This window comes from Artemia sp. Qi Xiang Cuo, chromosome 9 (genome assembly GCF_049724085.1).
Source record: "Artemia sp. Qi Xiang Cuo chromosome 9, ASM4972408v1, whole genome shotgun sequence".
Lineage (NCBI taxonomy): Eukaryota > Metazoa > Arthropoda > Branchiopoda > Anostraca > Artemiidae > Artemia > Artemia sp. Qi Xiang Cuo.
Window position 1 is genome coordinate 8,639,460 of NC_142802.1, and position 22,635 is coordinate 8,662,094.

The 22,635-nt window shown below is 34.6% G+C and overlaps 1 protein-coding gene across 1 annotated transcript in view; it reads left to right on the forward strand.

Annotated features, from left to right (window-relative positions):
• The first annotated feature begins 1,364 nt into the window (after nt 1–1,364).
• Nucleotides 1,365–22,635, forward strand: part of LOC148948289 (armadillo repeat-containing protein 6) — a 30,340-nt gene continuing 9,069 nt past the window's right edge. Inside the window, exons 1-4 of the mRNA XM_089093870.1 lie at nt 1,365–1,490; nt 11,446–11,949; nt 14,143–14,284; nt 17,118–17,383. Of these exons, the coding sequence (XP_088949996.1) occupies nt 1,380–1,490; nt 11,446–11,949; nt 14,143–14,284; nt 17,118–17,383 (1,023 nt within the window). The 5' untranslated portion in view covers nt 1,365–1,379. The remainder of the gene's footprint in view (nt 1,491–11,445; nt 11,950–14,142; nt 14,285–17,117; nt 17,384–22,635) is intronic.

A 22,635-nucleotide genomic window follows, 5' to 3' on the forward strand; every position in this document is an offset into this window, starting at 1 on the left:
TTACAACCCTTGGGTCTAACTTACAACCCTTGCCCTGTGGGCTGTGGGGGGCCTGTCATCCATAAAGTTATAATTTTTGGACCTTTCAACTATGCTGAACAAAATGGCTATCTCAATTTTTTACTAGATGTGTTTAGGCAAATGGTGGGCGTAAGAGGAGGATTAGTTGCCCTCTAATCACTTTCGACTATAAAAAGGGACACACGCCGCTTCGATTTTCCATCTAATAAGCCCTTTTAGAAGTTTCTACGACAAAAAAATAGCCATCTCAAAATTTGTATCAGATGCATTGCGAGAAAATACGAGGTGTGGGGGAGGGGTATCAACCCTCCAATCACCCTTAATATTAAAAAGGGCACTAGAACTTTGGATTTCCAATCCAATGAGACCCTCCAAAGTTTATACGATCACCCTTTCTATATAAAACTTAAATGTCCCCAGGACATAACTTACGACCTATGCTATGAGGGCTCTTGGGGGGGGGGGGTGTCATTCTCAAATTCATAATTTCCAGATCTTTCAACCGCATTGAACAAAATGCCTATTTCAAAATTGTGATTGAATGTGTTTGGGGAATGGGTGGGCGTGGAGCGTGGGAATTATATTTTTTTTGAGTAACCAAGGTCACTTTTTTCAGAGACTAATTTTATACGCAAATTCGAAGATGAAAAATCGTGAATTAAACGTTTTCATAAAATTGGATTTAGCTGAACCAAGTCCTGGCCCTTCGCCACATCTATGCTTAAATGGAATAGCCATCAATCAAGTTTAGACAATGTTTCTGATCAGTACAATGTGACCAAATTGTACAAAGTGTTTTGGAATATTTATGCAAAAGTGAGAACAGTGTTTCTCTTAATTAAAAATAATACCAAGAAGTAAATACTAAATTCAATTCATAAGATTACAAATAGTTTAAGAGTAAGAGAACTTTTTGAAGTGGAGACCTCGTCTGCCATGCCCCCTTCACCAAATGCTAAGAAACCTAAGAAACTACATAAAATGTCCATTTTGTGCTCATATTCACTAATCTGTTATTTCTTCAAATAAAAAAAAAACTGTTTTGAAACCAGGAGTAGATGATCTTATAAGAGAAGACTAAAAGTTGAATTTTCCTTCTTTTTGTTTAAACTAGTGATTGTTCTTATCTGTCTAATATACTGTCTTTTAAATATATAAAGAATTGATTTCGATCACTGGTTTCCAAGAAATCTGGTTAACAGAAATCCATGAACAGGCTTGCACTTTCTGTGCGACGAAAGCCTGAATTGGCAAACTATTTAGGTAGGAAAAGCACTATTTTGGCTTCGTTTCTCGCACGATGATAACTTTGTCAGGCCTGCATTCACAATTCATTTAAAAAATCAAAGCATTGCAGGATGAGTTTATCACAGGAAAGTTTTGACGCAGTTGTCAGGGAAAATATTGAAGAGTTTGATCTAACATATGATGCTGCAGTACAGGATGCTATCATACAGTTTTCTTCACAGGTACTGACTCTTAATTCGTTTAGCATAATGTGATTTTACTGACTGGGCAGTAAGAAATGGTTAGGCCTACCAAAATTTGTGAAAACTGCTTTTTAGAAAATTGTAAATACTTACCAACCTCAACCGTGGAAGTGCGTTGCCTCACCTTCTCCTGTTATAGATAATTATAAGCCCAATGTAAACAGGTATAGGGTAAGACCCTCAGTACCTAATTGGACAGCTCCTAATCTTGAACAGGTATCTTGACTAAAATTTGTCTTGCCTTAACATGAGTAATAGGTCCAGTATTAGCCTATTCTTGCAATCATTGAGAAGGAAACACTATAAAATTCTGAAAACCACTTTAAAAATTCTAAAATACGCCTAGCCTAAGTACTTAGCCTAACCTAGGCCTATAGGCTAGGTAAAGTTCTATGAAATCATACCATTGAGTTAGGACTAAAGTGAATACACCATTCAATGACTTTTTTTATGCTGATTACAAATATAATAAGTATTTCTATCGGAAATGAATTTCAGCCCTCCCCTCCCCCCTATATAGGCTATACCTAACCCACCCTAACCTAACCCTGAATTGGCATATATAGGGGGGGCTGAAATTCATTTCCGATAGAAATGCTTAGTTATATTCACAATCAGCATAAAAAAAAGGCATCAAATGGTGTATCTTGCTTTAAAGAATCTTGCTTTAAAGCTCAAGAAATAGAATTTTTATGCTGTAATAATCTCATTTCTAAATTTTGGTTAGTACATCCCACATATGAGCTTCCACAAAGTACATGGGATCTATGGACCCCACTTTGTTGCCCCAATGAAGTTAGATCCTTCCCAGAATTTAGAAAACTACCCAAAGTTTATTACTCTTTAAAGTTACCTTTGGACCATTACTCTGTAAAATTCTTTTAAGTTTTTCACTTAGACTGGGTACATATGGTAAGGAACAAAAAACATCCTTCTCCCAAGTTGTCTCCAAGACTTGCTTAGAAATCTCTAGAGAACCCTTTTCCTTTTTTTTGAAAAATTCTGGTTAATTAACCACTCTGAATACATGTTACTTATTAATATTTTCTTAGAAAAGACAACTCCTCAAAAATTTTGGAGGGCAAATACTAAGATCTGCTCAGTTAAAGAAATGATCAAACCAATTTTCACTTGGCAAGCATGACTGGAACTATAAGACAAAAATCTTGTTGTTTGTCAGTTTTCTGCAAATTTTAAAATCCAGACTATTTTCGTTTTTTAAAAGAACATAAAAAAAAGAAGTTTCCCATTTTCTTCTAATTGAGCAGTAAACTTTAAATCCCCCCCAACAATTAAGATGTTCCAAAAATACTTTTAATTTGTCCTCCCCATAATCCCATACTGAAATTATGTCATTCATATACCAGCCCCAAAAAATATGTTGTAAAAAATATGAATCTAATTCAATTGCAATTTTTAATGCAATTTTTTTATAAGAGAACACATTGCACAACCTTACTAAATACATGATTACAGAAACTTCCAAATCTGTTTTGCCACTAATTAAGTCCAAATTTATTAACAGCTTCCTTTCTAGAAGAGTTTTGGCTGCTTCTACATCAATATTTGTGTACATTGATGCAATGTCAAAGCTTGAAAGCAAAAAACTTGAAGAAATTTCTACTTTTTTAAGTTTTTCAACCAAATTTGAAAAATTCTTAGTGTACAAAATTTGTGTAGACAAAAGTTGTTTACAGATTGACACTAATCACTTGCTCAAAACACTTGTTCGTGACCTTGTATTTTACAACACAATTGGTTGTAATGGTAGGTTGGGCTTATGAATTTTGGGAAGATCATATAATTTAGGGCACAAGGAACTGCATGACAGGCATTTGTAATAAACTTGAGGTGTATTTTTTCCTTCATCCTTTATACATTTTTGTTCAATTTGTTCTTAAACTTATTTTTAAAAGAGTCTGTTAGATTATACAATAGCTTCTTGTATTTTTTTCATCATTTAGTAAACTTCTTAATTTTTATTTGTAGTCTTCAGTATTCATGACAACTAAAGTGTTACTCTTATCTGCTTTTGTAATGGTAATTGAACCATCCTTTTTCAAGTTTTTTAGATTTCTTATGTCTTTGATGGTTGTACAACCTTTTGATAAAAGATTTTCGAGGGAAAATTGATCTCTCACTATTAATGCTCTTTTCAAAAAAGGTTAAAGCTCTATATAAATAAAGGGTTAGTGTAAGTGACTTTTTTTTTTATTCAACAAACAGGAAAAGATCACTTCAATCATGACTTTCGCCTTTCCAGAGAAAGATTTATTTCGAAATTATCAACAAATAATGTGGTAATACCTTTGTCAATTCTTGGACCAGGTGTGGTTAATTTTTCATCAAGAATTTTAACAATACAAGAACAATCAGTGCTTGAAAAGGGTCCAAAATTTTGTTTTACATCAGATGAAGATATTATCTCTTCAATAGAAACACATTTGCATAAAAATCCAAACCTAATAAAAGATGATGGCTTAGTAAGAGCTTCTACCATGAAAACCCTTTCTAATTTTGTATTGAAACCTGAATTTCCTAGTATGACCATCAAAGACATATAAAAAACTTGAAAAGGGATGGTTCAATTACTATTACAAAAGCAGATAAAAGTAACACTTTAGTTGTAATGAATACTGAGGACTACAAATCAAAATTAAGAAGTTTGCTAAGTGATGAAAAACATACAAGAAGCTATTGTATAATCCAACAGACTCTTTTACAAATAAGTTAAAGAATAAATTCAATTGTTTAAAGGATGAAGGAAAAATTACACCTATATTATATTACAAATGCCTGCCATGCAGTTCCTTGTGCCCTAAACTATATGGAGTTCCCAAAATTCACAAGCGTAACCTCCATTACAACCAATTGTGTCAAGTACAAGGTCACCAACAAGTGTTTCGAGCAAGTGGTTAGTGTCAATCTGTAAACCCTTTTTGTCTACACAAATTATACACATTAAGAATTCTTTGAATTTGGTTGAAAAACTGAAAAAAGTAGAAATTTCTTCAAGTTCTTTACTTTCAAGCTTCAACATTGTATCAATGTACACAGATATTAATGTAGAAGCAGCAAAACTCTTCTAGAAAGAAAGCTGTTATGAAATTTGGACTTGATTAGTGGCAAAACAGATTTGTAAGTTTCTGTAATTATGTATTTAGTAAGGTTGTGCAACAAGTTCTCTATAAGCTCTCTGCAGTAAGGTTGCATTAAGGTTGTGCAATAAGTTCTCTTATTTTTTTCAATTCAGAGGGGAGTTTTTTGAACACATAAATGTTTTACCTACAAGGGCCCCTTTATCCCCATTATTAGCTGATAATTTAGTGGAAAATATTGAAACAGTTGTGTTAGACTCATATGTTTCAAAACTTATTGTTTGGAGCTGGTATATGGATGACATAATTTCAGTATGGGATTATGGGGAGGAGGAATTAAAAGGATTTTTGGAACATATTAATTGTTGGGGGGGATTTAAAATTTACTGTCAAATTTGAAGAGAATGAGAAACTTTCTTTTCTTGATGTTCTTCTTTTAAAACATGAAAATAGTCTGGATTTAAAAATTTACAGAAAACCAACAAATAATAATAGATTTTTGTCTTTAGTTCCTGTCATGCTTGCCTTGTAAAAATTGGTTTGATCATTTCTTTAACTGACCGGATCTTTAGTATTTGCTCTCCAAAATTTTTTGAAGAACTGTCTTTTCTAAGAAAAATACTAATAGGTAACAAGTATTCAAAGTGGTTAATTAACCAGACTTTTTCAAAAAGAAGAAAAAGGTTTCTAGAGATTTCTAAGCAAGTCTTGGAGACAATTCGAGAGAAGGATGTTTTTTGTTCCTTACCATATGTACCTGGGCTAAGTGAAAAACATAAAATAATTTTACAGAGTAATGGTCTAAAGGTAGCTTTAAATAGTAATAATACTTTGGGTAGTTTTCTAAATTCTGGGAAAGATCCAACTTCATAGGGGCAACAAAGTGGGGTCTGTCAGATCCCATGTACTTTGTGGAAGCTCATATGTGGGATGTACTAACCAAAATTTAGAAATGAGATTATTACAGCATACAAATTCTATTTCTTCAGCTTTAAAGCAAGATTCTAAGTCTGAAGATTTTACTTCAGCCCTTTCAGAACATATTTTCAATTTTCCAGAACATTTTATTTTGTTCAATAATGTTTCTTTGATTTCTAGGGACTGGGGTTTAAAGCAAAATTTTTGTGAAACTATTGAACTAAATAAAATCTTATTCAAGAATATAACTTTGAATCATGGCACAGGTGAATTTGGGCTGAACTCAATCTACAATAATTTATTGAAATCTGACAGAGTAAAGTTCAATTCACCTAATGTAGTTGACCTCTGTCCAAGTGTTATATCATTGAACGCTAATGAACCGAATCCAAGAAGGTCAAAGAGGCTAGCTTCCACCTTTGCTTTGAAAAGAATTAGAGAATTAAACAATATGTAGTTTTATTTGATTTTGTATATAAACCATTGTTTTAAATTGTTTTAGTTTAGTTTTACTACTGATGACAGTCACTGCATATGTGACCAAAATATTTGGTATTTTTGTGAATTTCTATCACTGTTTGTGAAACACTGTCTATTTAAAGGATTTTATATCTATTTGAACTTTTATTTATAGACCCCTTATTTAATGCTTTTCACAAATGCCATGGCCATTTTCCTGAAAATGCATTATGTATTTCAAAATTTGAAATCTGTAATGATACCTATCTTGACTTTGCCCAATGAAGAGTTGCCTGATACTTTCCAAATTCGAAATATGCTAGAAAATTACTATTACCACTTTCTAGGTAAGTCAGAATGAGAAGTTATAGTTTTGAGTTAGATAACCAGATATGGGCATTTTAGAATACTATAAAGAAATCAAATTAATATTTCAGAAAATACTTGAGGTACTTGACTTAAGGCTTCTGGTGCATGATATTTGGCATTGAGAGCATAGCAACTTTTCTCCTCCTGGTGGACCAATCTGCTGCTATGAGAGGGGCCTTGTCAGTAGCAATGTTGGCCATGTTTTGTAACTTGTATAGGCTATCCTTCCACCTGGTCCAAGATCCATCCCTTGAGTGTAACCAACCATGGGATGTAGGGTTGAAGTTGTATATAAGTCTAGCAGGGGCTACTGGTGGTATTCAAAGAAGATACCCAGACCATCTGAGGGTTTGCTGTGCCTTTCATTACTCACAAAATTGCCCCATCAGAGCCTCTCGATTTGATGGAGTTACTTTGTTTGGCAGGTGTCAGTAATGCTCGAGATGGTGGATTTGCAGGGTCATGGCACAGCCGTGTAGAACAAGACTGAGCTCATGGATGTGTTATATATGCATATCTTGATACACATAGGAATATGGGGTAATTTCCAAATGGCATTGAGTTTTCTGACAGCAGAGGAAGCTTTTGTAGTTCAGCAATTCAGTTCCATGTCCATGGAACCTTTGTTCAGAATCATGGAGTCAAGATAGGTGACAATCACGGTTGGATTGGTGGGGGTAGGTGAATCATGGATTTACAGTTTGTGGAGTCACTTCAACATGAATCCACAAACTGTAAGGAATTCCAGGGGCCTAACTGGCCAGGTGGTTTAACTGCCATTATTTTTGTCTTTTGCCAGTTTTCTCTAAACCTGACTTGTAACTTTTTTCTGCAGGACATTGAGAGTACCTATCAGCTGTTGTTTGTAGTCAGCAATGAGCACAAGGTCATCTGCAAAGTCAACATTGGTCAGGACTCAATCTCCAAGTTGGAGGTCAAAGGGCAATAAAAAAGTTATTTTTTGTAGATCAGTGAATTAACCTTTAACTTGCATCAGAACGTTCAGAAGTTCTCTTGGACCAATTTTTGGTGGAAATCAAACATCATTTCTTAAACATTATTAGCATGTTTTGATTTATGTGGGCTATTCTGCAATCTAAAAGACTTTGATGGTGAACATTAAATCATGGTCCTTAATCGAAATAACCACTTTATGACTGCAAGTTGGCCAATCACAAACAGCAGATTGTTTGGTTTCAGCAATTGGCTCATGACTGAAAAATGGGACGGCATAATTTCTATTGCTAATGCTGATGAAATGGCTACTACTTTTGAAGAAAAATTTCTCAGCAAATACCATTTCTATTTTCCTGAAAAAGTTAACAAACTTTTTTCAGTAGCTCATCCATACATTGCGAAAGAAATCAAAGCACTAAGCAGGAAAATGAGACAACTTTTTGGGAAAAAAAAACATAAAGAAGCTACTTCCCTGAAGATTAAAATCAGAAGAATGACCCGCCAGGCAGTAGTGTTGTACTACCAAAAGGAAATATCTCATTTGTTGTATTCTAAGCCTGGACAGTGTTACAAAAGGATAAAGCAAATGACAGGTAAAACGCAGACTGGACTGGATTTTGGCTGTGATGAGCCAGACACAGAAGCTGCAGATTGCCCAAACACTCACCTGACAAAGATTGTTCAATCACTTCCACCACCAAACTTGGAGGATTTTATGCATCTATCTCCAGATTTTTATGGATTTCCCAATCATGACAAGTCCCGAGTTCGCCTCTAATTGATGAAACTGAAGAAGACCAGTATTACGCCACTTGGTATTCCTATTTACCTCATTAAGGCTTTTCCTGAATTTGTGAGTGCTCCTTTAACTTTAATATTCAACAAGATTATTATGTCAGGCCAGTATCTGCAAAATTGGAAAAAGGGATTCATAACCCCTATCCCCAAAAAAGGAGCCCCCTGTAATTTTACTGGTGTGCGGCCTATTACGATGACATGAAAGTTTCATTGCTGGGTGGCCCAAAACTTTTATTCTGCGTAAAATTGACCCTCAACAATTCGGCAATGTTCCCAAGAGTTTGAGAATCCATTACTTAGTTAGTTTGCTTGATAAGGTTTTAAAGCATCTAGATGAACCGGAATGCTGGGTCAACCTCATCGCGATTGACCTAAAGAAAGCGTTTGATTTGATCTGCCATAGAACCCTTATCTCCAAGTTATTGACAAGTTTTAATGTTGATGCATATTTGGTAAGAATAGTTGCAAATTTTCTTTCAGGTAAAAGTAAAAAAACTAAGTATAAATCAGCCTATTCTGATCCCCAGCCAATCTACAGTGGGGTTTCCCAGGGAACAATTTTAGGCCCCCTATTTTTTTGGTTATGGTAAATGAGTTGGCAAATGAGTCAGATCGCTTCAAGTTCGTTGATGATCCATCCGTACTGGAGCTAGGTGAAATGTGTTTTAAGTGAGGCAGACAGAATAATGGCAAGTTTATCATGCCAAGCTGAGGAGGGCAAAATGATCGTCAATCGTGAAGAATAGCTTGTATTAACTTTTTCTTTTTCAGAGGGACAGTTCATCCCTTGCTTTATAGAATGTTTCAGGCGTCATGGATGTCAAACTCTTTGGAATATATCTCACACATGACCTGAAGTAGGAATACCAGACACAGGAGAAGATCAAACAGGCAAACCTGGGTATCCTTTCTTTAAAATTCCTTGCTCGTCATGTTGGCCTACCCCCCCCCCCCCCCCTCGTTTCGAGTGTTTTTCTTACATTTGTCAGACCGCTGGTAGAATATGCTTGTCCTGTTTGGCATTGCGGCCTGACTTCGGACGAGAAGGATCGCCTGGAAAGGGTCTAATACTGAGCTCTTCTGGTAGTGTTTAAATCTCCAAAAGCCCCTTATTGCTCTCTTTGAAAACAATTTTCATTTACAAATTTTTTGACACGGCATAATGAACTGTGTTTTAAATTTGGTGTCGGTATTTTGGAAAATCCGCGGCTTTGTGAAATCCTTCCCCCTGAGCATCTTCCTTCGCGCCAAAGGCTCCCGCGACATGTAGCCAACCGGTACCAAATATTCAGCCAGTACCAGCACGGCCTAAAGCGAGATTGAGAGAAACTACGCAAATAGTTTTGTTCCCTCGTTCATCAAGATTTTTAATTCTACAACAGCTTTTCAATAATTGTATATATTTATTTGCTTTAGTTCATTATTCTTTTTATTTGTCTTGCTTTGTTTGACTCTGTTTAGTTTGAATCTGTGATATTTCAAATCAATATATAATTTTGTATGACAATGGCTATGACTGTGATTTTCATATTTTTTATATGTTTTTTTTTTTTTTTTTATTAACAAATGGGTCACAAAAAAAAAAATACTATACTAACTGTCACCTCAAACAACACTCAAGAAAATTTTCCTGTTTTAACATTCACAAGCATATATTCACTCCCAAATCAATCACCTAATCCGTGTCTACAATACTGGTTAAAACAAATACATCGCAAAGAAGCACGAAATTCCTCAAGAACCTTCTTACCTTTTACTTCCGCCGGAAGCCTGTTCCATACTTCAGGACCAATATACCTAATAGAAAATTTAGATCTTGTAGTAACTGGAACCGGCGTTTTAACTAATTCAAAATTTCTAGTTTCATAACTATGTTCCCTTTCATCATAAAGTTCCGAAAAACATGCAGGTAACAAATTAGAAAAAATTTATGCATAAACAAGTTTACATAAAATTTAACCAAACCAAGGAATGGTAAAATTTTTAATAGGTGATGCCTCGATCTTACCGAATTCTGGGACAAGTCATTGGTCAAAGCTCTTACAGCTTTATTTTGTAACACATGGAGCGGATACAAATGGCTAGTGAACGTTGACGACCAAACTGTAACACGTTACAGCAAATATGGATGTATAAGAGAAAAATATAACATTCTAATAACCTTTTTGGTTTGAAAATTTTCAGCCTCTGCATAGTTCCAACATTTTTGGCTAATTTAGTACTTATAAAGGCAATATGATCTATAAAACTTAGGCATTCATCTACCATTACAGTTTAGTACCTTAGGCAGTTTAGTACCTTATTATGACAAGAACTGCCGCTGATCAGCATGACCATGTAAAAGGTTTGAAAACAAAATAGTTTTTTTATTATTATTATCACTTGTTTGCAGTGTAACTCTGCTCTCGATAGATACCATTTCTAAATATCCCAAAACAAAAAAGCCCTGGTCTAATGAGCAAATTCTTAATCCTAAATGTACATTTTTACTACTATTTAGTGTTGTGCTGGGGAATCATATTTGTATAAGTGTTTTGTACTGGTTAAACACAAATATTTGGGCAATAGAGATTGAAAAGGAGGAGGTCTGGCAACCTCAAGCCGCACAGATAATTAAGCTCATTGGCTGTTTATTTTATAATGTAGGCCTATCTACTTTCAAATAAAGTTTACCTTAAAAAAAAGTTTAAAATAGAATTTAGTAGATTTGTCTTTCTATTCCTCTGCATTTGTAAAACCTTTAATTTTTGAAGCATTAACGAAATTCTCCATTTCAGGAACTTGAGGCTTGAAGTGGCTTTCAAAAGGCTTGAGTTGTGTACTTTGTAAGTTGTTTTCCAACTGTTCATTTGATGAGGCATCGCAACTACAATGCCTTAAAATGTTAAAAGCTTGGACTGTTGTAAAAGTTCCCAAATGTAGGCCTAACCCTTAGCTTTGGACTTCTTTTTGAAATTTTAATTGTTTTAACACTAGTCTTACAAACTTTATACCTAGGAGTGGTAAAGGTTAGGGAGTATTTATGAATCGTCGGATTTATTTCTACTGCCTAATGGTGTTGCGCATGTATGTCTGAGCTTAATGGAACGTTATAAGATTTTCCTGGAGAATGGGTTAAAATTCAAAAAGTAGGTTCTTTTGTCCACATTTTCCAAGTTGTTGCAGGGGGAATGGTCCTTCAGACATGTCTTGAGTTTCCCCCATCTTATGTATAAGTATACCGAAATGATATCGGTTTCAGCATAGTTATGCACAGGTCTCATCCGCCAGTTAGGAGAGGAGGCATTTTATGTGTTTACATGTATGGATAACTAAAATCTCTTTTAATTTTCTAGGGTTTATCTCTGTCTCTCATAATCACTGATAAAAGGGAAGATGGGTCCCACCCTCTTTTGGACAAGATAGAGGAGTTGGCAGTTGAAAGACCCAACATTGAAAAGCCTGAGAATGCTCAAAAGCTATTAGACATTCTTAAAGATATGGAAAATGAAATATCCAAAGGAGCAAACTATCAACTATTCGCAGCTAAAGCTGGATTGTATGATCTTCTTATATCTGTTATGACCAGTCAAGTTGATAATATTGTTATGATACAGTGTACAAAAACTTTATCAGCATTGTGTAAGGGCTACCCTGATTTGCTTACAGGGCCATCTGCAAAGTCTCTTCATGGTGTTGTAAGCAATACCCTTGAGTGTCAAGACATGGCTCATAACTTAATAATACTGTTCAAGCATTTATGTAAAATGCATGAAGGAAATAGGAAATTGCTCATGGTGGATATTCAAATTGCTGATTTAATAGTGGAGATGATAACTAGGCATTCTTCAAAATTAGAAGTATGTATGATTTCTTTTGGTTTGAAAATGTAACTGTTGGGTGCAAAGTTGTTCACCCAGAGTAGTTGAAGAGTATGAAAGCATTCCTCATTACATGAAAAAAGGTTTGAACCACCTCCCCATCCCTGAAATTTTTGTCTGATACCAAAAAAAAAACATAACAAAAATGCATATAAACAGTATTTTTGATACGTTTTTGAAAAAAATTTAATTTATTTTATATCAGTGTCAGACCAAGTCCACATGAAGTAATTACTTCTACCTCTTAGTCCCAGCCTGCTTTTCTCCGCTCTCTTCTCTTCTTTTGTTCTTTTCTTCTTCTTTTGTCTTCTCTCCTGTTTTTCTTCTTGTGCAGGGGATCATTCTATGATTCTCATAAACTCCATATTTCCAACTTATTTTCTTTAACATTCATGTCACCCTGCTATGATAACCCAACTCCTAAAAATACAAAGAAAAAGAAATAAAAGTATAAAAATAAATACTGTAGGATATTATACTCCATATGTTCTACTTATAGTTTGGAATTTCGGTAGAATATTCCAAAATCCCTTATTTTTTTATTCTTTGTATTTATCCTGCTATTCCTTTGGCTGCTCAATTTCACATGTGGGGGAATTTTTCAGGAAGGGAAATTAGCTGGACATAGACGGATTCTAGGCCCACCTCTTCCCTGTATCACTCTAAAGCTGCAATCACAAGGGTTGCTCAAATCGGAATTGTGTGGTGAAGCTTTCTAATTAAGTCAATTTGAAATTTAGTAAAAATATTAAGACGCAAATACAAAAGTTTCGAAATACTACTTTTTATTCAGATAAAGATACACATCCTGGAATTCGTAAGCTTGGAGGGAACTTGCTCAATAACCAATTTCCTCACTAAGTACGTCAATGAACCGCATCGGTGAGGTTGGTTTTTCATATATATACTCAGATTTTTTAGACTGAGATGGGACTCTTTGACTTGCAAGGCGAACCTCTGCCCGTTTGTTATCTTATTAGAAATACCTTGAAATATTGTTGGATTATTGTAAGTGTCTAAGTATCTTATTAAATATTATTATAGTTTTCTGAGACTTATGGTCTACCTGGGACAACCAGTCCCAGCAGAATATATATATCTATTATTAAATCTATTATTGTACTAGTATATGTTAACTGAATAATTGTGTTATAGCCAACCTCCCTACAATCTACATTTAGTCTCTCGAATATTCCCAGCTGGTACGCCTCATTAGTCCAGTCATAGCCTAAGGCACACTACCAACGTTTAATTACCTTAGGGCCATAGTTTATCTCCCCTATAAAGGGAGAGTAAAGGCATCTACCACTACACCATTTAAATACCATAAAGATCACCTTACAACAATTGGTGGTTGTTGAATATTGGAAAAGTTCAATTGAACACAAATTGCAATTTCTGGCACCTGTTTTATGAATTGGTAGTGATTGGGAGTAACAGGGTCATAACTTGGCTTTTGGCCCATGGTGCCATTGTATGAGAAAGAAAAAAATATTTACAAATTATGATTCTGGAATACCATCAATTTGACAATAAAAACAGGTAGAAAGAAAATAGGAAAAAGGGATTTTGTTTCTAAAGAAAGTAGAAAACATTAAAGCTAAAAAAAGATCTATTATTCCTTATGTAAAGGGGCTGTTGTACCCTCAAATCCCACTCTTTACACTAAAGTTTGATTATTTTGTTTTTTCCACAAATCCTTCAAGAACAAATGCACTATTAGAAGATCAGTGCCTTAAAAGTTCATTTAGTTTTCCATCGTGCCTCAAGGATTAAAAAGCCTTTTTGTTTGCATATGCTTTAAATAGTAATTTATTTATTTTTAAGGGTTTTCAAATACAATCGACGAACAAAATACTTGGAATTACAAACTTGCTATGGTTTCAGACTATAGGTGTATTCAGTTAAATTTCACTTGATCTTTAGAATAAAGAGTGGAGCTTAAGTACAGGTGACAACAGTAGCGGTTTTAGACCTCATAATGTGTCGAGGGGGGCAAGATATACCATAGGAGTGTAAAAAAAGGATTTTAATGTCAGATGTCAGAAAAACTGGGTAGGGCGGGCACTTACCCATCCTGACCAGGCCATAATCACCACCGGGCGACAGCCTCCCTCCCATGGATGATAGTCTCAGTTTGTTTTGAGTATTAATGTTATTCTTTTTTTTCAGATTGTTATAGAATCTTGTGAATTGATAAGGAACATTCTATCGGATGATGACATACGTGAAGAGTTTAATCAAGTTCAGTTATATGCAAAACTTCTGGTAGAGGAGCATAAAATCATCAGTGTAGCCACAACATTGCTAAAAGGTTTTTAATTTTTCTTTACTTCAAGGTTTTTTTAATTTGATTTTTATTATTGCATAAATTTGATTTTTTCTTTTTATATAATATTTATTTTTTGACTTAATTGTGTGTTTTATTGAATTTCTTTTATAAAATTTTCAATTCAGTTTTGGAGGAAGTTTTTTATTGCCCTTATTTCGAAGTATCTTTGCATCAGTATTAAGTATGTTTAATAGATTTTCGACATTTCACGTTTTAGGAAATGTCCTTGTTTTGAATTAAAGGTCCAGCTTTTGAACAGTAGGCTCATTTTCTTTAGTGTCATTCATCAAAGTAGGCCACCGTCAAATGCAGTAAAATATAACAACTGCAATAGTGATAGCATACCCTTTAAGAGAATAATGATCAGTGTTTTCTGTTGGGTACTTTCCCAGTTGATAAAAAGTTTAAGCAAATACTAGCTATAGATAACAGCCTATAAAACAGGGTAATCTCAAAGTATCAAAATCCTTTTTGAAATTTGACATTTTAGAAATAGGGGTATTGAGGTTTTCCAGGAATGAAGATTTATAATAATCTTAAAAGTGTTTTTTTTAGTATGAGTGTCCTATAGGGTGGGTGACTTTGTGCTGATGTTTCTTCAAATATGATCAGTTAGCTTTTCTGAGTTTATGTTTTATAAATGGAGAAATCTATTCGGAGTTTATTTTTAGTTGACTCCTCCTTACAGCAATCTTAGCTCTTTTTCTCTGTCTCTTGTTCTTAGATTGTATCATTTTCCTTTGCCTGATTTTTCCAATTATCTTTTCTTTAAAAGCTTGTCCCTAACTAAATGCCTGGCAAAAAAAATATATCATAGTAGAATATAAAGATTCAATGGCGTCTTTAATTAAAAGTGATTTTTAGCTTAAAAATGAAGAAAAAAGTACCTTGCTGATCATCGTAAAACAACCTGATGATAAATTTGAAAGATGTGTGCAGTCCCCCTCCCCTAATACCCCAATATCCTCTATTTTCTTGCAATAATTATTTTTTTTCTATTATTGTCCTCCCCCCTCAAAAACTTCTTGTGTACGTGTCTGTGTTGCACCTACAAGTTTTAGAGGAGAATGGCAAAATCGAGACATATGGGATATTTTTTTGTCCTTTCTGTAATTTTGTGTATTTTTTGTCCTATATTTTGTATTTTGTCCAATTTATGTTCCAAAATTGGGATATATCTTGAGTCTGTTGACTGTTATGAAGATGCAGCTGCTTTTTCGAAGAAAATTCTTTTAAACATGCAAGATACAACAAAACTATTTGGTATCAACATTTGAGATCTCTAAAAATATCCTATTAAATGAGCAACAATTATATATAAATATATATTATACGTATTGTGCCTTGAAAACGGCATAAGTCTGCTGACTTAAATTAGAAACCCTGAACACAAAATATTGGGAAGACATGGCACTGAGATGATATTTAGATGCCATAACGAATAGGAATTATCCGGAAATTAGTAGATATTGGAGGGAAGGTTTCTTAGCCATGTTCTTTGATCATGAAATTAAATTATAATTGTTTTTCGAAGGGGATAAAAGAAAAAATGTTTTTCGTTTCTCTGAGTGAAGCTGGGGCCCCTTGATGCAATTTTTATAAGCGGAATAACTAAACATAAATTTCTATAATGAGAAAACCGGTATTTTTACTTACGTGGTAGTATTATTAGTATAGAAGGCAGATGCAGTAAAGGTGTAAAACCGAGGCACAGGGTGTTTTCTAGCATTCGAAAAAAATTTGAAACCGCTGGAAGATAAGCGTGCGAAGTAAGATCGTATTACTGGAAGCCACAGTCATGACAGTAGTCAAATGACTCTGAAGCGTCGGTCCTTCGAAAAGCTGGGGAAGATTTGTCAAATATGTTCGGCAGGCTTCTAAGGAGTCTTAAGTATTTAATAGACTGAGAGTATGTCAAATAGTAAGCTCTACAAAATATGAGGTTTGGTCCAACTTTCTGCAGCTGTGATAATAGAAAGGCTGGGCCTTTTCTATTTTTTCAAATGAAGGATTATTGCCAAAGATTTTGCTTTTTTGGCCACATATCTGGGGTGAAATAGAAAGGAGTTCAGCCCTGAATGGAGTGAGAAGAGGTTATAAGAAAGGGTTTGAATGAAATTGACACTACATGGGAGGGTATAAAACGTGGAATTTCGAATAGATTACTGTGGGGGAGGGGCGTGTGGAGCATTATTGGTCTCCATCGAGTTTGTGCTGCACTGAGTTGCTAATTTTAGCAGATTCTTCATCAGCCCATTTACTAATATGACTTTATTCTAAACTGTCAAGATGCACAACTTCTGTGTGTATGGGAGGGAGGAGGCTGAGCATAAGTTGTGTTTGTAAATTCGATTATTTATTCTGTAGTCCTTGATTTATCTTTATTATTTGTGTTTTGTGTATGTAGAACATTCATCATCAAGTATGTAGAACATTCTGTGTGTATGGGAGGGAGGAGGCTGAGCATAAGTTGTGTTTGTAAATTCGATTATTTTTTCTGTAGTCCTTCATTTATCTTTATTATTTGTGTTTTGTGTATGTAGAACATTCATCATCAAGTATGTAGAACATTCTGTGTGTATGGGAGGGAGGAGGCTGAGCATAAGTTGTGTTTGTAAATTCGATTATTTTTTTTTTAGTCCTTGATTTATCTTTATTATTTGTGTTTTGTGTATGTAGAACATTCATCATCAAGTATGTAGAACATTCTGTGTGTATGGGAGGGAGGAGGCTGAGCATAAGTTGTGTTTGTAAATTCGATTATTTTTTTTTTAGTCCTTGATTTATCTTTATTATTTGTGTTTTGTGTATGTAGAACATTCATCATCAGCAGAAACAGCTGCTTCATTGCTATCTACACTTTCGAAGTTGGCCATCCGAAATGAATTCTGTCAAGAGATTGCTGATCATGGAGGACTGTCCTTAGTTTTTGAAACACTTGCTGTGCATGCAACTGATCGATCGTGTGCAAAAGGGGGCCTGGCTCTGATCAAGGCCTTGGCCGGAAACGATGACATAAAACACCTAATCGGAAAAATGGATGGAATACCTCCAGTTGTTTTGGCAATCATGCATCATTTGGTAATATATTCCATTTATCTTTTAATTTTCATTCTGCAAGATAGCAAGTTTAGGACATCAACACTGTTTTTCATTTTAAGATTTTTACACATCTCCCAAAACAATTTCCACATAGGAATAATGATTATGAATTAAAAAAAAAACAAAAGCCAATTATCTTTTAAATGAAATATTTTTTCCTTTTAATTTTTTTTTTTTACATATTCCTTTGACCAGCCGACATTATCTCATCTGTTTCTTTGTGTATTAAATAAAAAAACAAGTTTTTTTTAACTGAAAGTAAGGAGCGACATTAAAACTTAAAAAGAACAAAAACTATTCCGTATATGAAAGGGGCTGTCCCCTCCTCAATCCCTTGCTCTTTACGCTAAAGTTTTTTATTGTTTTAAAAAGTAGAATTGTGAGAAAGAGTCAAACTTTAGCGTAAAGAGCGGGGCATTGAGGAGGGGACAACCCATTTTATATACGGAATAATATCTTTTCGTTTCAAGTTTTAATGTCGCTCCTTACTTTCAGTTAAGAAAATTGTTTGTTTTTTTTTAGTTTCTGAACGTTTTTGAGTTAATGCAGGTTTTGATTTTGGCTAACTGTACATGAATAATGAATAATTGCATATTAATTTTACTTTTTTTTGGTTAAATGGCTTTCTCGAAAGCTGTTTAATTTTATTTACGAACGTTTTTATTAGTAATAAATAAACGTAACTTACGAATTAATTTACGTAACGAACTTCTATATTCGTATATTTTCATCCCGTATATTACGGGTGTTTGCCCCCTAGTCAGTACCACGCTCTTTACGCTAAAGTTCAAATTTTGTTTCAATTCTTTATAAATGACAACTTAATCACAAAGGCCGTTAATTAGAATAAATAGCTCTTATGAAAGTACTAAAAAAAACTTTAGCGTAAAGAGCGAGGTATTGACTAGGAGGCGAACCGAATCATATACTTAATAATTTCTGTTCGTTTTAAGTTTTGTTGTTGCTCCTTGCTGTCAGTTGAAAAACTTTTTTTAATTTCTGATCGTTTTTTTAAATAATGCTGGGAAATCTGGTGCCCCCTTCATTGCAATGTCCATTCCCCTATGAAAACTTCCTCCATAGAAAGATCCTCCTACGCAACCCCTGACACATCCCCTCACCCACTACCAGAAAAATCCCCCCTGAAAACGTTTGTATACTTCCCAATAACTAATATTATATGTAAACATTGGGCAAAGTTCATAACTTGCTGCTCTTTTCCGAGGATTGTGGGGGATTAATCATCCTCAAAGACAGTTATTATATTTTTCGACAATGCTGAACAAATTGGCTATCTGAAAATTTTTGATCGGGTGACTGGTGAAAAAATGAGCGTGGGAGGGGGCCTAGTTTCCCTCCACTTTTTTCTCATTTAAAAAGGGCACTAGAACTTTCAATTTCCGTTTGAATGAGCCCTTCCGCGATATTCTAGGACCACTGGGTGGATACGATCCGCCCTGGGAAAAAAAACAAAAAACATATAAACACGCATCCGTGATCTTGCTTCTTTGTAATGTGGAATACAAAATTCCACATTTTTGCAGATAGGAGCTTGAAACCTCTACTGTAGAGTTCTCTGATACGCAGAATGTGACGTTGTAATTTCCATTAAGGTTCTATGACTTTTAGGCGGTGTTTCTCCTTTTTTCGAAAACAAGGCAAATTCTCTCAGGCCCGTAACTTTTAATGGGTAAGACTAAACTTGATGAAACATATATATTTTAAATCAACATTAAAATGTGATTCTTTTGATGCATCTATTGGTATCAAAATTCCGTTTTTTTAGAGTTTCGGTTACTATTCAGCCGGGTCGTCTTTACTTACAGTTCGTTACCACGAACTGTTTGATTTATTGATATATGCTTGTTTTTATTGACACATAGGCTACATATGAGTAAAATATTCTTTCTTTCGTTAATGTAATCATTTACACAGTAAAGATGCCCGAGACTCCAGGAAATATAAATATTTGTTCTATACTTTTGAATACATGCGTGGTAATAGGCTAGTCTATTTTTTCTAAGAGTGAATTTTTTTGCAGAAACAAGGTTTATAGTTTCGAAAATGGTGTCAGCTGGGATAAGAATAGGGAAACGTAAATTCAATTAGGCATGGTTAGAAGAGAAAGATGCGACGTGATACCAGATGAAACAACAGCGTAAAGCCGTTTCTGCCAACCTATTATGTTTCTATTGCATTATTTGCAACTCATCCCTTGTCTCTGGTCCTAGTGTTTCTTTTTAGGGTTAGGTTAGGGTCCCTTGGACCCTTAAGTTAGATCTCGTATCTTGCTATAGCGCGAAGAACTCTGATAATATAAAGAATGTTGACATAGAACTAAAACCAACGCAGTTTCGTCCATGTAGAACGTCTCCCAAGGAGCGTAGCCAACCGGCTAAACTGTCAAAGCACCTGGATGCTTATTCAGTCTGGGGCGAAACAACAGTAGCAGAAATCACTTGGGCACTGAAAATGATTTGATCCTCCTATTCTGAAAACTCCACAGTTGGAATACCAGACGTCTGTAGAAAGATGTTCGAAGACACAGTGGTCAAAAACTTCTCTTTTTGTTTTAAAGTTTCTTCTCTTCTTCTTTTATTTTTATTCTTCTTTTTTCTTTTTATATATTTTTCTTTTTTATATTTTTGTTATCTTCTTTTTATTTATCTGTTTTTTTTACTTTAAAGTTTGCTTGTTTTTTATTGGAAGCTTTTGGACCCCACTTTTGGAAATGCTCTTGACAAAAATAGGCAGTAGCTACTATATGAATGAGTTTGAATAATTGCAAATGCAGAAAGTAGGAAAGAGTTTCAGATAAGAATACAATTTTGCCTGAAAAAACCAAACCGTGTCACAGTAAGACATCTGGAGAGGATCTTTATTGGTCGCGATACAGCAGAAGACTTTGGAAGAATCGATGCGAGTCATGTGTCAGTCTCTAAACTATTCGTGGCAAGTTGTGATGGCCTAACTGCTGATAAAAAAATTTTTTTCGGCCGATTTATAGTGAAAATGGTAACTTGACAAATGGCATATGTTTCCTTGATATTGGCACTACGATACTATTCGGAAATTTTTGCCGGAAAATGGCAGAAATTGTGCCGATTTGATTATTAAAGCGTACAATTTTTTTGAGACTGGCCAGGTAGACTAGAAGACCATGAGGATATTCAGAATAAGCCATAAATAAGCTCTGCAAGCCACGTAGGGCTTGCACAAGACGCATTTTGCGCAGATGAAATCTCATTCTTAAGTGATGTACTGGTGATCTGCTGATCATTAGCTCCTGGCTCATTTTCCTTACTGGTTTTACGACGATTCTTGTAAAATTTGCCCTGACCATGGCGGACAATCAGTTGTAATCTTCTGTCGACCAATATTTTATCGCGGTCAGCAACTAAGCCGGTTTCATTGAACTGTTTGATTGAATAACGGATGGTTGTGTGATTCATTTGTTTTTCTCGGTCTTTATGACTGCAGTTGAATTCCTGAGCCATGGAGCGGCTAGTTGCTCTATCGTTTCCACAACCTATCGTTCCCCAATTTAAATGGGGCTGAATCCTAATATTTTTCCGCAAGTTATTGATAAAACATCAAGAGAGTTATCAATAAAAATATAATAATAATTATTATTTCTAAGAGATCTAAGAGAACTACCACTCCACAGCGCCGTTATTCAGGCTTAAGCCTTATCTTGACTGACATCATTCGCCCTGCCAGCACCGTTTTTTGTAGGTGGATCATTTTCGGACCGGCTATGATTAGACAGCCTTCGAAAATTCGAAGGCTATGACTGGCTATTTTGTCCAAGTCGGCCCTGGTGCTGGCAGGGTGAATGACGTCAATCAAGACGAGGCTTTAGTCCAAATGAAGTTAAGATTAAAGACTAATTCCTACTTCTACCTACTTTAACCCTTTTTTTACTGTTTGTTTTCCTCCGCCGGATCAGATCAATTCTGAAAATTAAAAAGGAAAGATTATATGTATCGTGCGTGTCTTGACTAGTTTTATTATATGTATTTATGTTGACCTATTGCAAGAAAAAAAATAAGTATATTTAGAAAGGTAATTTTTTTGTCAAGAATATCTATTTTTTCTGTTCTTTTTTTACATATATGACAAAGGAAATACTCACACAAAAACCTGTTTTCATAAATTCTCTTAACAGAATTTTATTCTCTTGTTGCAAATCTAAACCATGTTCGTTAAATAATAAAGGAGATCTCTGCCTAGTTTTGCATTTATTGTATATAAAAAAATATATAATAAATATGACTGTAACTTCTTTGTTTCTGTTCGCACTGTGGAATATAAAGACATCTTATAATGAATGGTAGTTGATTAAACGTTTCCATGGAGCTGGTTTAATGACAGGTCATTTTCCTTTTCTTTTGTTATTGCTCTTTTTACCTCCTATATTGTTAACTTTGTCATCTTCTGAACTTAAGAAATAGAAAACACAAGGTAGAAAATTGATTCTGAATACTTTCCACATAAATTTATTTCGGGTGGGGGGGGGCACAGCTTTGCAAAACAGACCTACAATATGTGAGTTATATGAAAATTCAAAAAAACCTCGAGGGTATTTTGGGGGAGGGGTATTGAACACCCTTTGAGGCGGGCCTGATTTAACGCAAGACATTACCAGCTTGTCTAGTCGAAAGGTTTGAGCAATTATCGATGTTCTATACATGGGATCTACTAATTTTATATACTAATTATATTATATTATTTATATTACTATATTTTAAAAAATATATTATATATCATACAATATATATTATATATACAATATATATTATATGTAGAATCAAAGAGTCAAAAGAAATGGTCAGGCGCAGCGGTTTCTACCACCATTGTTTCAGCGTTTTCGTGCGCGCAATAAGCCAGCTGTACCTTAGAAAAGATACCTCTTTCCAAGTCTTGGCACACATTTTAAATTGTAAAGCTTGAACGCTCAAACAAGATAATTTGTCATGTCAAGCCACCAAAAAGCATACTAAGTAAGATTGGGTGGGGCTGAACTTCAATCAGATGGGCCCGATTTTACTTTCAAAACTTACAATCAAAGAAAAGTAGACAGAATTCTTTTTTGCCAAAGATAAAACGACCTTTTGTGTATAAATAAATAATTTCTTAGACCACACTGCTTTTCGATTTACAAAACTTGAGAGAGAGAAAACGGGTTTAATTTAATTAAAGCAGTGGATCAAAATAAAAGAAAAAAAAAA